Source organism: Strongylocentrotus purpuratus, unplaced genomic scaffold, assembly GCF_000002235.5.
Source record: "Strongylocentrotus purpuratus isolate Spur 01 unplaced genomic scaffold, Spur_5.0 spur5_scaffold_6, whole genome shotgun sequence".
NCBI lineage: Eukaryota > Metazoa > Echinodermata > Echinoidea > Camarodonta > Strongylocentrotidae > Strongylocentrotus > Strongylocentrotus purpuratus.
In genome coordinates, this window is record NW_022145612.1 from 39,772,420 (window position 1) to 39,787,546 (window position 15,127).

Here is a 15,127-nt window from a genome sequence, read left to right on the forward strand (position 1 = left end):
GAAGTTGAAGATTTTTTTGAAATTGATGGATAGATGGCTCAATTTGGTGCATTCTATTTGCCATATTTAAAAAGAAAACAGTCTTAATTTTAACTAAGAAGGAACAAGAACGCAAGGGGTGTCTGAGGGTGATGTGCCCCCTCAGCAGTTGAAGATTTTTTTTTTAAATTGATGTATAAATGGCTTGATTTGGTGCATAATTTTTGCCAAATTAAACAGGAGAACGCAGGGGATGTCTGAGGGGGATGTGCCCCCCTCAGAAGTTGAAGATTTTTTTTTTTTAATTCATGGATAGATGGCTCAATTTGGTGCATTTTTTTTGCCATATTTAAAAAGAAAACAGTCTTAAGTTTAACTAACAAGGAACAGGAACGCAGGGGGGTGTCTGAGGGGGATGTGCCCCTCTCAGCAGTTGAAGATTTTTTTTTTAATCGATGTATAAATGGCTTGATTTGGTGCATAATTTTTGCCAAATTAAACAGTAGAACGCAGGGGGTGTCTGAGGGGGGGGGGGGAGGGGTGTGCCCCCCTCAGAAGTTGAAGATTTGTTTAAAAATTGATGGATAGATGGCTTGATTTGGGGCATAATTTAGGAAAAAAATTCTGTGTGCCCATGCCTTGAGCCATAATGCATGGTTGTACAGAAAAAAAAATTATGTTGTGGGCCGGGGTAAAATGCAATGAATTATTGACAATTTATTGCATTTAATTTTTTATTTTGTATCTGTGGGAACTGCAATATTAGTGCCCTTTTGTAGGGCATTAATCCTCATTAATGTCATTTATGACTTAAGGGCGTAGGTCCCCTAGTTGATAAGCATAGCAGCATACGCATGCTTTAGCAGTCACGCAAATCAAACAATGGCAAATTATTATTCAATAAAATCTGAGAATGTATACTATTAGCTAGATCTATTAGTATTAGGAATAAATCATTGTCAAAATAATTCCATAAATTGTGGTAAAAAAAAATGATTCCAACTATGCGACAGTGTACTTAACCCAGATTTAAAATATACTCTAAACTTAAAAATGTAGTACCGGACTTTCAAGACCTAAACAACGATGTGAAATTTAAACTATGATGTCCAATGACGACACCGACATAAATGCAATTATAATAATATTTGGAATAAGCGAAATGTACGACAAACGAATAGAACTACTAAATAATAAATCAACATCAAAATGCACATAACATCCCCTTCCTCCGCTAATTAGTTAATAAATACATATGTGTGTATGTATGTATGTTTATATGTATGTATAAATAGATACAAAGTTCAAGTATTGTTTTTTGACCACGTAATTTCTTACCTCTTATATTCCATTGCTGTTTATCTTTATGCTATTAATATATTTTGACTTTTGCAATATTAAGTCTATTACATTATGACCATTTACGAAATTAGTAGATTGATTAAAAAACAAAAACATTATTATTAATCTCGATGTAATTTAGTATTGTTAAAAGGACTATTTATTGTCTTCCCATAGTCACTGTCTCCCAATAGTTTGGATTTTGAATAGGGCGAGTTGTCGGGGTCATCTCGTGAGGAGGGGTTAGTTATCATAAAACATTATGTATATTGTCTTACCAGTTTGTTGCATTTTTTTATTTTGTCCTTTTTATTTGAAAAGAAAAGGAAACAAAATTGTAAAAAGTATTACGATTAATATAGTTTATTTTCGTCCCTGTATATAATATTCCAGAAAAACATAGTATGTTAAAATTGTGTCATTCCAGGTTATTTTTATCTTTACTCTGACACTCAATTATCTTTGTTACACTATAATTTTGAAATTTGTTATTCAATGTATAAACAAAATTGAGAATTATCCCATTAGTACTAGTTTGGATTAAAATCAATCAAATTTGAATTTGAATTTTGAAATTGAATTGAATAGACACACGAGGTGGGGGGGGGGGGGACTGGGGTTCTTCAAAGTCTTTAGAGATCCAATTTTCGAGCAACCACTGTTCTCGGGGAGCGCCTAAATATTTAATGTATGTTATCATATACAAAATGATCAAATCAAAAATTATTCTTGGCGGGGATGACCGAAAATCCTCACATTCGGCTTGCGTGGATTTCGATGTACAATAAAATTTTATTTTATTTTCTTGCTTGGATCGCTCACGTACAGTTATGTATCATTATCAATTTATTGGCGGGGCCCGATGGGGGGGGGGGGGGTCAAAATTAATGATACCTACATACGCCACTGTCTATGCAGCCATGGGCGTCAATCATGGGGTGGACAGGGGGACATGTCCCTCTGCCCCCCCCCCCGATTTTCAAGGGTGGGTTACACAATATAAAAAGTAGGCCTATGACCAAATTGCCCCATTGATTGAGTTTAAAAATTCAATTTGCTTTCAATTGAGGGGGGCCACATTCCCCCTCAGACACCCCCTATCCGCGCATCTGAACGATTATGTTACCAAGTCCCTTTGTATCGCATATAGCAGGCGCGTACGCAGGGGGGGGGGGGGGTTGGGGTTGAACCCCCCTTTGGTATTTTTTATGTGTGTATTTTGGAGGAAACCCCCCCCCCCCCTTTGGCTATTTTTTTGTCTACTTTTCTTTTAATTAAAAAAAAAAAAAAAAGATTATACCAATGGCTGACCTAAAATAGTTGACCTTACCCCCCCCCCCCCCCCCCCCCCAACGGAGCAAAATGTTAAATTTTCAATTTGGAGACCAAAAAAAAAAGTGTCCTCTTATCACATGATTTTCAACAAAATGCTAAAGTTTCTCCATTATTTCTTGCAAACTGACCCATTCCCAAATAGCCAGGAAGAGCATATGTTTTTTATAGTCACTAAGGGCCTTACAGTGGCCACGAACAGTAACACTAATTCCTTTCCAGAAGCTACTGTGCAAAGCACTGTCGGGAGATAACATGCTAACCACCACTCGGGCTGATGAACATGCACAGATTTGCGAACGAGCGTTCTATACTTACATCATATAACACTGCACATATACCGTTAAGGGGCCCAGTGAGGGAATTGAATTCAGACAAGATTAAAAGTAGAGAACGGTACAACGAATCGTCTTCTTTCTCTAATAATTAAATGAAACGTCAATGCTTCCGGGGATAGGCGAACAAGAAATAAGAATCGAGAACATTACAACGGATCGTCTTCTTTCTCTAATAGTTTAATGAAGTGTCGAAGGCTTCCGCGCTTTGCGCGGGAGGGGGGAAACTAAATTCAGACAAGAACACGATACAACGAATCGTCTTCTTTCTCTAATAATTTAATAAAACGTGAAAGCTTCAGCGCTTCGCGCGGGATGAGCGAAAATGAATTCAGACAAGGATTAAGAGTAATAATGAATTGAAACGTCAAAGCTTCCGCGCTTAGCGCGGGAGGGGAGGGGAACTGAATTCAGACAAGGATGAAGAGTCGGGTCCGGTACAATGAATCGTATTCTTTCTCTAATAATTAAATTAAACGTCAAAGCTTCCGCGCTTTGCGCGGGAGGGGCGAAACAAGCTTGAAGAGTCGAGAACAGTACAACGGATCGTCTTCTTTCTCTAATAATTTAATGAAGTGTCAAAGCTTCCGCGCTTCGCGCGGGAGGGGAAAACTGAAAAATAACTTAGTTCCTGGCCCGGGTTTAAAGGGATAAATTTGTAGACATTTGGACATTGGCATTTTTATATTTGTCGGTAATAATATTGGTGGCTCATTTTGTCGGTAGTCGGCGGCCTCTACACCCCCCCCATCCCCCACTGAAAAAGATCTAGCGACGCCCCTGATAACGACACAGTTTACACTCGAGATAATTTTTGCAAGTACTACTGGTGAAGTACCGGATCACCGTGTTGTGCATTGTGCGGCATCAAAGCTATACAACGTCTCACGATGTGACAGATCACTTTTCTCTAACTTCCAACTAATCAGAGGGCCTCTTTTTTTCCATGAAGTGCCGGTGGACATTGATGCGCCAAATGTGGTTCTCAAAATGGAAAAGATCCCTACTCTTGGTAGGGGTAGGAGAAAGCAATTTTACGTCATATTACTACAGGAAATGCCTGAAAATGAGTCTAATTTGGTTCTAAAATTGCAAATGCTTCTTACTCTGGGAGGGGGCCAGAGCCCCCTCCTCGACCCACCCCCTGCTTGGTCGCTCCGCTCCCTCGCCGTTAAAGCCTCATTCTGTTGCTTCATCGTTTTACATATATTTCACCCCATGCCATTTTGTGCCCCCCCCGGTAAGAAATTCCTGGATCCGCCACTGATGCCCATACCCCTTGAGCTTCGGGGGCTTCGCCCCTTGAACCCCACCGGGGCTTTGCCCCTAGACCCCACTTTGAGAAACGTAATTCAGCGGGACCTGCATGTTAGAGTGGGGTGATTCGGAATTTTTTTTGTCAGGCCCCCAAACGTTTTTGCTCATTACGCCACTGGGGCGGGATATAGGTTAGTGAAGAATGAAAAGGTGCCCCCTTAAGCATTGTCCTCGATCGTGCTAAAATAAATCTGATTTTAAAGTAATTTTCAGCAATTTTGAGGTATGGTCTTTTGCTTCTCCCCTTTCCTCGCCCAGCTCGATCATTCCTCACCATCTCCCTTCTCTTCTTCTATTATAGTCAAGTCTCCTTTTCTCTTCCTTCTTTCTGCCCGGTCAGCATTTCTTCTTCTTTTTCTACTTCTTCTTCTCGATCCCTCATTCTTTCACTCATTTATTCATTTTTTTCTCTCTTTCTTTCTCCCTTTTTTCTCTCGTTATTTCTTCCTGTTTCTTTTCCTCTTTTCTTTCCTCTTCTTATAGATTCTCCTTGTATATAATAATTGCCTTTTCCTATTTCGTTTTCTCCTCTTCAGTTTCTTCTCATTTTTGTTTTCATTCGGGTAAGAAAAAAAGTGCTCTTACTAAAAATACTGTGTTTTAATAGCAACAGAAAGTTCTATTAGAAATGGAATAAAAGAGTTCAAGGAAAATTATTATGATAAGCCGCATCTATGCACAAGTCTGTTGTTTATGTTTGTCACTTTGTTGGCCCCTCCTAGTTTGAATCACTGATACTCAATACGATAGAGCGCACGCGCAACCTCGAGAAAGAAACAATGGCGACTTTACGGGAAGGTGAAAACAAAGTCGCTTTTCGTCGTATTTCTGACACAGATAATGAAGAAATGTCGGAAAATACAAGAGATGGAAGTCGGAAGATCCTTCCATGGGATGGATTTTCAGAATGGTTTCATTGTTTTTGTGTTGTGACGTTTGATCTTGAACTCGGACAAGCTCTTGAGGTGAGTGCGAAAAACATCTTAACAGGTGCCTTAACAGTGTGCCGACTGTAGTCCCATTCCTTTGTTCCTCTGTCATTCATTTCTTTTGTTGTTTTGATTATAAATGGGAGCCCTATAATATACTATTCTGTTTATTTTTATGTCTGCCCACCTGGCATTTGATGTAGAATTGACAAGGGGGTTCTTTATTTTCCCATTATGCTTTAGTATTCCTTATAAGACTAAGAGCAATAATATTGTTGTTTTCTTTTCTCTTGACTGTTAATGTTAGATCTAGTAGATCTACTAGTCTAGATCTAGTCTAGATCTAGATCTAGTATAAGTAGAGGCGCTGCTGCTGGTCCAAGAATGTGGATCATCCTCATAAACGCGGACAAAACACGTCCTCAAATATAAGGATCGGCTGCATTTTCGCGGATGTCTTTTTTCATCGGCGCTCTGCGGGTTTCGGGTTACAACCACCTGCTGGCGATGGGGGAAAAATGTATCCTTTTTTCGCATTGCCAACGCGCCAATCAAAAATATGAAACGTCTGCGAAAATGCAGACGATCCTTATTTTTGATGACGCATCGGTCCGCGTTTACGAAGACGATCCTCACTTATGCAGATGATCCTTATTCTCGGACCGGCGCCCCTACTGAGTACTGACTATGTTAAATTATCTGGCCATTTTGTTCAATTTACTGTACAGCTGTGACCCGTTTTCCTTTTGCATTAATGTTGTACATTGATACTTATAATTAAGTTCCTACATATATTGACTGTAGATTGTAATTAGTTTTGGTTACACCAGGGTGGGTTCGGGGAGGATGGCCATCATGGCCTGCGGGCTCTAGTCATTCACACTGTAGCTGCATTACTATCCTGGCTGTGTATTAAAAGCTGTTTTATCGATTCTCAGCATTTCAAACAGCACTGTACAAAACTCAAATGATTTCACTCAAATTCGGTACTTACATGTAAGTGACAACTGACGACTCCTAAATAGTTAACAGCACAGATTAAAGCTGATTGGTGGGTCAAGAGTATGACTATGAGGTTATAATCATACAAAGAACTTGAAAAAATTACTAACTATATTTAAAAAAATGTATTCTAAATCATTCGATGTGATCGAGTTGATGTATAATTTTAATTAGATCATGTTTTGAAAATTAAAAGATTTGTAAAATCACCAATCCTTAGAAAGCATACTTTCTACTCATTTTTGGGGGAAAGTGTAGTATTTAGATTATGAGAAAGAACTGTTAAAACCTCTGAATATAGGGTCTTGCTGGAATTTCCTTTACCCTGATTGGAATGATCACGTTCTCCTTTCTTCTATTACAGTTTATCTACCCATCACACATCAAGCTTACAGAAAAAGAGGTAAGAATAAGTAAAGTGATTTACATTTTAAAACAAATGAACTTTCACTTTTCTTTTCTTTTTATTAAAAAAAAATATGATAATCAACTTATAAATATGTTATATAATCATTATATGATCTTAATATTTTTGAAAATTCCATGAAATCCAGCTTTGGTTACATAATAGATTGAATTGGAGGGAAGACTTTTTAAAAATATTGATGCATAGAAAGCTTTTGATCTACAACTTAAAGGCCCACTGCACTACTTGTAGCTAATTGCGCCCTCTATATAACAAACAATGCCTAATCGGTGACCATTGGTCCCCCATGATCCTCTTTTTCTTATGTTAACTGAGAGCTGAGTTGATGAGATAACCACCTGTCCAGTGACCTTGCAGGGCAGTCTAATCCCTCCTGCAAACTACGGCAGATAAGCTTTAAAAGGAATATTAAAAAGAGGTGTTTCAGTATGGATCATCTCAAGTGTATTGTAATTGAATAGCTCTGTTTCTTTATTTGTGTTATAAAGTCATATTTTTTTTAATGAATGGGATTTTTTTATTCTGAAGAATTGATCGCAAAATGTTAATTTGATATCTAGTATTTTTTTACATTCAAACATAATTTTAAAATACCAATATTTCTATATCATGTTATTTTTCTTTACAGAAAATGAATATATGCTACCTGTCTTTTCCAGATTCAAATTCAGGTAAGATAAATCTTAATTTAATTTGATTTATACATTTTATCATATGAGCAAAGGTGAATATAAGGTCAGAGTTACATGTAGTTGCAGATATGAAATGTATAGCCTGTGGAAAACAAATTCTGTAGAAATTAAAGGCACTTTTAATTTGAACCCTCAAGATTACCAGAAACAAGTTTATATAGCTAAGCTTTTCAGGTTTCACGCCTTCTTCCTTGTAATACAAGTTCTTTAATTATATTTATGTTCCTACTTATAAATTGTATTGTTTGGAAGAAAATAAATGTTCATTTGAATTTAATTGAATAATATTTTTCAATATTAAACATCTACTTTAGAGGATTTAGAGATATTCATAATATGACCCCTCAAAAAAGGATAAAAGAAAGCGATCTAATTAAAATCAACGATGACTTCTATTTGTAATACTTACATTTATCTGTCTTCTTCTTAAAAAATGGTACTGTTCTTTCATATTAATAAATAGATTGATAAACAAGTCAACTCCTTAATCATATAATATGCTCAATATTAAATAGTTCTTTTTATTTCATTGTCAGAGGGCTTTCGAATCTATGATTGAATTAACACATTAGAGCAGACTTTTAATTTAAGATCAAGGGTAGCTAAGGGGCAGCCTTTTAGCCAGGAGGTTATTGCCGATTCCCAATGATTAAAAATAATATCTACATCATACCTATGGAAGCCCCCTTTTTGGAATCCATACTCTTCAATATGGAAATCCTGGCTAAAAACCCACAAGGGGGTTGGGTAGATGATTAGATGCATTCTGAAATTATCAAAATTTACCCTTATTGAAAATAATTAAGCAAACTATTTTCACTTCAAATGGTCTGTTACTTTCCAGGGTGTATGGGAGACACTCAATTCAGCTTCAGGATAAGACGGTGCCCAGACAAGAGAAACCTCATAAATAGTAAAGAGAGTACAGAGTACCACAAGAATTGCCTTCCTACATTACAGGTAAGATTACGTTGAAGAATTTTTGTAAGTGTTAAAAAAAATTGTAGTTCAGGTACATTGTTTCGAAGTGCCATACTCTGCAATTCATAATCAAGGCAAGATAAATAGGGTTGTGGAAGAATGAAAATGATAAAGAGACCCACAACAAATATTGGTAATGGAAAGCATTATAAATTAAAGAGAAGGAAGAAGAAAAATGTGAAAAGAAGTAAACAAGAGAATGAAAGAAACAAGATGTAAATAAAAAATATGTGTCATTTAAGATCAGTTGAAAATAAACAATTACAAATTTACATGACATCTAACATGAGTTGAAGAAATAAAATGTGAAAATAATTACATGTCATTTATGATGAGTTGAAAGTGAATAATTGTATCTTATTAAAGATGACTTGAAAATAAATAATTACATGTCATTTGAGATCAGTTAAAAATGAATAATTATGTGAGATCCGAGACGAGTTGGAAAAAAAAAAAATCAAATTCAGAACCAATGTGATAATATTTTAGGAAGTAATGTTTTATTTTAGGGGAATGGCATAACTGTTGTGTAGAACTGTTGTGTAGAACTGTTGTGTAGTTAATATGAGTTGTTGCTCTATAAATGGAGAATAATCTGGTGAATGTGCATGTTAGTATTGTATTGTTATATTGTCGGTGAAGTTACAGTATTGTACATTCATAATGCTTGCACTGGAGAAGTAGAATATATTGCAGTGTACTAATTACACATGCACAATGCTCTTTTAGAGGTATTCAAATTGTCTTTTCTTCATCTGTGTTTGACAGTTTTTAAGGGGAAATTCACTCTGACATCAATTTACTGAATTTAGTTTGCGTTAGAGCATAAATATGACTGGAACAGATCAGTGAAAACTTAAGGGAGAACCCACACACTGACAGTACAGAGATAAAATTTAATAATTCTTACAAAGCAGCTATCCTTTTGTTTTGTACTTAGAATATCAAATAGACAGGTGTATATTGTTTTGGCAAAGGGATAGATCTTTGTCAATCTGGGAGATAGGTAAAATCAATTCACGTTCCAATGTTGTCAAGGGCAGGCATTGGTTTGAATTATGATGAGGTATTACATTTTGGACAAATATGGAAATGTATTTTTTTCTTTTAAGTGCATAACAAATGAAGACCAATTTGAACGGGAATAATAGCATTGCTAATTTGTGCTGGATTGATCCCGTCTATAAAACCATCAGTATACTTACATGTTGTACATGTTCATGAACATGTACAGTAGTATGTATAGGGAGAAAACACTGCCTGTTGAAATACACTGTACTGCATGTTAGATAGTGTGTCTCAAGTCAAGAGTGCCTCTGATAGTCATCTCAAAAGCAGTGCACATTTCCTTGAATTCCTTCCTTCAAGATTGACAAACCCGTGTATAGATCATGGATATCCTGAAGGAATTTGATTGTGCATTACCGGTAATTTTGAATACCTTTCTAGCATTTCTAACCTGCACAAGTTGCGATCTAACGGGTTGAAATATGGTCAGCAATATATTACGTAGGCAATGCAGGCCTGATAATTACCTGATTTGAATCGTTTTTGTTTTTTACCCGATTTTTTTCTTCCGGTTTTTATCCCTTTTTTCCTGATTTTCCCTGATTTTGCCCTTATTTTCCCCTTATTTTCTCTATTCTTCCCTATTTTTCCCTTTTGTTTCCCAATTTCCCCCAATTTCCCCCTATTTTCCCCCAATTTCCCCCAATTTTCTTACTTAAAAGGGGAGAATGTTGTTAGATGCCACCCCCCCCCCAAATCCTCTTCTTTCTTTTTAACTCGAGGGGGGCATGGTTGAGGGGGAACCCCCCCCCCCTTTTGTTTAATTGCTCATTATCACCTCTGGCAATGGATGATTGATGACAATTTCAAAAGTGCATGGAAGCAATAGGATGATAAAGTAACAAAATGCATACATGTACATGTATGAAACTATGAATTCTCAATATTTGTTTAGACCTCATCTGGACATGCACCATGTACCTGTGTAGTATTTTTCAATAGGAGTTCCCATGATTTCCAGCTAATTTTTCTCCTAAAATGGCAATATTGCATTTTGTTTTTTGATGCAGCCACAACATCTAACTCCATTTCTGAAAGTAAATTATTAATCAATGAATCCTCTTTTTCAGCCAAAGTATGTTAGTTCATGAGGGTACTGTAAACATAGTTGTACATAATGATACATACATCAGGTACCTGAGATTCTTAACAATAACACCAGCAAATCAGCAAACATAAGTGGGTTGGGAAGATTGGATGAGCAGCCGTTTCAAAATCTGTGCAATGCCAATTAACATACATGTACATGTACATCCTGGTTTCTTAGACAGGCAATCAATATCAAATGGGGATTGTATTTCCAGGCGAATCGAAGTGACATTTCTCATATAGCACAACCCCTTTTTACTCCAGCAGCCACAGCGTCCAACTCAATTAATTAGGGAAGGATCCTGTTATTATAAAATGCAATCAATCCCCAATTTGCTGTGGGATGACTTCCAAGATTTGGGCTGTGCACATCAAATTTTCCAATCAGTTCTTCTGCGAAAGAAAATCTGGATAAATGTACCACGATAGAGGAGGAGGCTATTCTTTTCAAATATATAAACAATTTTTAGAAAGTAAATGGGGTTATGTGTGTGGGGGAAAATACAGTCAGTGGTTCCCTGCAGATTGAAGAATATTCTTAATATAACTAGTGGTGGATTGAGGCCTTTTGAGGGGTCATCATTACAACTGGCACACAACCCTTTTTAAAAGTAATTGCACTATATACATGTATGAAGTGAGAAAGAAAAAAAGAAATTGAAATGACAGAATGTGTCCTTGTGTGCCCCTTCAAAATGTGGACTTAAACATTACCTGCAAAAGCCAATGACCACCAGAGACTTTAGTAAGTAAGCACTGAAATTGTGATATTTTCTTTCTTGGTTGTCTGAAATTTCTTTGATATATTTTTATGATAACGTAAACAAAATCCCTGGAAGAAAAAAAGTGAAGAATTAAATCATATCTGCTAGCTATAAATGATCAGTTTTCGCTTGAACTTTTGTGACTTTATATCCCATTGGAGATGTGGAATCCCCTTAGGGCGAGAGTGTGCCTGTGAATTATGGCTGCTGCATTATTTATGTCCTTCTCCACCTCAAAGAGAAGGTCAAGATCTCACTAGGCCTGGCTTCACTATCTCGAGATTGCCAAATATCCAGCTATTTGAACTATCCCGATCGCAAACTATCCAGCTACTTTGCCTATCTTCATCAGACCGAAGTAGCAATTAGCGGGATACTTGGTCGGGATTGTCATCCCAAGATATCTTGGGATAGTTTGCAAAATATCCCACTATTTGCCAAAATATCCAGCTATTTGTCCTGTGCGTCTTCACCAGACCGAAGACTCACACTATGCGCTAATGATGAGCAAAATATCTCGAGCTAATTTCTCAAGGTCGAGTGCAAGTTTCGAGGTCAAATCTCGAGCTGATGAAGACGCAATTTGTAACTTCGGGATTATTTCCCAAATCAGAAATAGCGGGCTATTTGGCAATCTCGAGATGATGAAGACGCGCCTACTGGAATCTTTCTTGTGGTTCATCAGACTTCAGAGCTACTAAAAGATTAACCCCTTTGCTACCCCCAAGCTCTGAATTAACCTTTATAGTCACTGGCAGTGCTACTTACATGTACATGTACTTTGTAGAGAATCACAGGGGGTTAACCAATATGTCCCAAATACCATTGACTATAGATAGAGTTCTACTTTCATTTACATTGTATCATACCGACATAGTTAGCTTTCTCGTCGTAAAGAGCCTCAGTTGATTTCATACATTCTAACTATACACAAATTATTTTTTTCAGGTGATTGGTACACTTTCATCATAATATCTTCTTTGTTTTGTTTTGTTTTGCTCAACCCTTAGATTGATGCTGCTCATTTATACGGGTTTGTCTACTTTCGACAGGTGAAGGACAAAACTTCAAGAAGAGGCTACTTTCAAAAGGTAATTTCATATTTTAAAAATGAAAATACAGAAGCTTCGTAAAGGATCTTCTTGTAAATCTTTTTTTTTTAAAGGTAATGTTTTGCACATTAATTGTCAAGAACGGGAAATGTTTTGGTTAAAACTACAATTTCGCAGTGTACTGTGTATACGTGTAACGTACATACAGGGTGTAGTAACCATTTTAGTGAGAAAATATGTTATTGCTATTTTCTAAATGTTCAAGTCTTTTAAGATAATCTTCCTTAGTGGTATTTAATTTCTACATGTATTTTCAAAAACTGTATTGTAAAGGAAAGAAATCAGCCATTTTTACCATTACAAAATGTTGCCATGACCTATGTACTGTACTCTGTGCAAATATTTGTGTGATTTATCATATTACTCTATGATTACTATTTCTTCAGTTAGCTACCAACTTAAAATGATCTTTTACATGATATATTTCCTCTTTACCGTATTTATCTATACACTATGAGGTTAGTGCTGTGTAGCATGCAGTTGTTTGAACTTGTAACTGATAAGTGATAACGACTTACTAATTTTGGAAATGTTTTTAATCTGATGCAATGATGGTTGGTCTCGGTACTTGTATGGAAAAGGCAATCTTCTTGATATTTATTTACACATGCCCTATTAATTACTGTTTATCAGAATAGAACAAGCATTAGTCATAGAAGCGAGAAGGAACAGTAATTGCAGTTATTGTACACAAAAACAGAATGAACATACACTGTCTATAATACACATGCCTCCTACTCCATTGTGAATGTCACATCAATGGTACTTATTAGCACTGGTATGCTCTCAATATGGTAGTCGGATGGAAGCATGTAGAGAATGGTTTAGAACCATAGGGTGCTCTTGTCAGCTTCCATTCCAATCATGTTCCGTCAGTGAACACAGTCTGACAGCCTGTTTAGACAAGGGGATATTTATATGAAACTGGTATGGAGAAGGCCGTTTGTTTAAAGAATCGTTGTGAATGTGAAGCGAAAGGGGCGTACACACCAAATAACAACATCACCTTAAAGGTAATACAAAGTTTTGGTATGGGGTAATGAATTTGGTTCAAATGAACATATTGGAAGCATATGCGATCCTACAATATTCAGTGATTGTTGTCGCGGTTGAAATCGAGTCTAAAAATATGAAATTGTAAATAATAAACTCTTTATGTTGTATAGCTCTCTCTCTCAAGGTCAAGATATTAATTAAGCTATAAAACAATGTTTCTTGACTAAAATCGACCAATTAGCTACTATCGTTTGAAAATTATATATCACAACTACATATTCTGAGATTTTCATGGTCGCAGCTAAAAATGTATGGCCGTAGTCGCTATTTGAAATTCATCAAAATTTAACGGGAGCGCCGGTAAATTTTTATAATCAATTTTTCTTAAAAGCAGAAGTGTTTTAGGGGTTAATTTTTCTTGTGCTTATAATTCATCCACAGGGGCATCCAAATATATCAAAATTGTAAAGAATCACTATCCACCCAATTTTCAAAATTTCCCAAAACTTTGTATTACCTTTAAGAAATGTCTGAACAAACTTATTTTGAAGAGGTCTGTTGATGTAACAGCTAGCCAATCATCAGTGCACGCTCACTATACGCCCTGTCATTTTATATGGTTTTGTACGATGGTCAGAAGAGAGAAACCCTGATTCTCTTGTTAGTTTTTCATTTGAAAGTTGAAACGATGCTTAACCATTCGTTTCTCTTTACAATATTTCTCTTAAAAGGCAAGTCCACTCCAATTATTATTTACTTTAAATAGAAGCAGAAAAATCAGACAAACCAATCAAAAAAGGTTTGAGCAAAATCGGATAAAGAAAAAAAAAGTTTGAAAATCAAAAAAAAAATTGACAACTCACTCATGAGTCTGTGACGTCATTGCCTCACTATCCACTAATTGTTTTCTTTATATTGATAATATAAATTTCCCATTTTCCCCCTAAGAATCTTATTTCCTCGCATCAGCATCCAAGTTATATTGATAGTAATATATTTTTGTGTGGATGCACTAATATAGAGTAATTTCTTTCAGTTAAAGCATGTAAAATGTTATATAAAAAATTTATAAAGAATATTGTGAAATGTCATGCACGCAATATGATACAAGTCATATAACCTGGGCAAAGGCATGGGCAAATCAGGCTTTTGGGGATTGAAAGGGAAATGAATGGGATAAAAATAGCAATTGATAAATAGTGAGGCAATGACGTCACAAACTGATAACCAAATTGGCAATTTGCGATTTCCATTGTTTCTTAACTTCCTTTTTAAATTTGTTTTGCTCTGTTTCTCTTGTTTTTCTGCATCTATTAAAAGCAAATTATTTTTTTTTGAGTGGACTTAGCCTTTAAAGATTGTTCCGACTATGGAAAAGGCGATAACTTATTGTATTGCTACAATGTATATGATTATAGTACCGTATAGCAATACTATGGATCTTGGTAGTCTGAACTAGGGACAAGTTAGAGATTCGTAATGGAATAATAAAGCAATCCAATGCTCTATCAGAGTACAAGTACTGCCAGTTTGACATTATGTACTATTTTCCCCTCGTTGAAAAAAAAAATCCCACATTAAGGCCATAAAAAATATATACATCATGTTTAGCATCCCCGCCCGCTTCCTTTTTGGGGGCCACCTTCTATTTATTTTATTTTTTTTTGAAATTTTTTTTTTTTAAAGAAAAAAAATGTGAAAAACACTGCTAAATTGGATCTATTTCTGATTAATTTTTTTTGTTGAAATGTCGGTAGCCATCT

At 36.0% G+C, this 15,127-nt stretch overlaps 1 protein-coding gene across 3 annotated transcripts in view; it reads left to right on the forward strand.

Annotated features, from left to right (window-relative positions):
- Positions 1-5,041: 5,041 nt before the first annotated feature.
- Positions 5,042-15,127, forward strand: part of LOC577819 (protein DENND6A) — a 28,667-nt gene continuing 18,581 nt past the window's right edge. For 2 of the 3 annotated variants that reach the window (XM_030971966.1, XM_003723800.3), the window contains exons 1-5: positions 5,042-5,269; positions 6,600-6,638; positions 7,291-7,333; positions 8,199-8,314; positions 12,267-12,347. In XM_030971966.1, coding sequence (XP_030827826.1) covers positions 5,084-5,269; positions 6,600-6,638; positions 7,291-7,333; positions 8,199-8,314; positions 12,267-12,347 — 465 coding nt within the window. In that variant the 5' untranslated portion in view covers positions 5,042-5,083. The remainder of the gene's footprint in view (positions 5,270-6,599; positions 6,639-7,290; positions 7,334-8,198; positions 8,315-12,266; positions 12,348-15,127) is intronic. The other variant, XM_030971968.1, reaches the window with a different exon arrangement.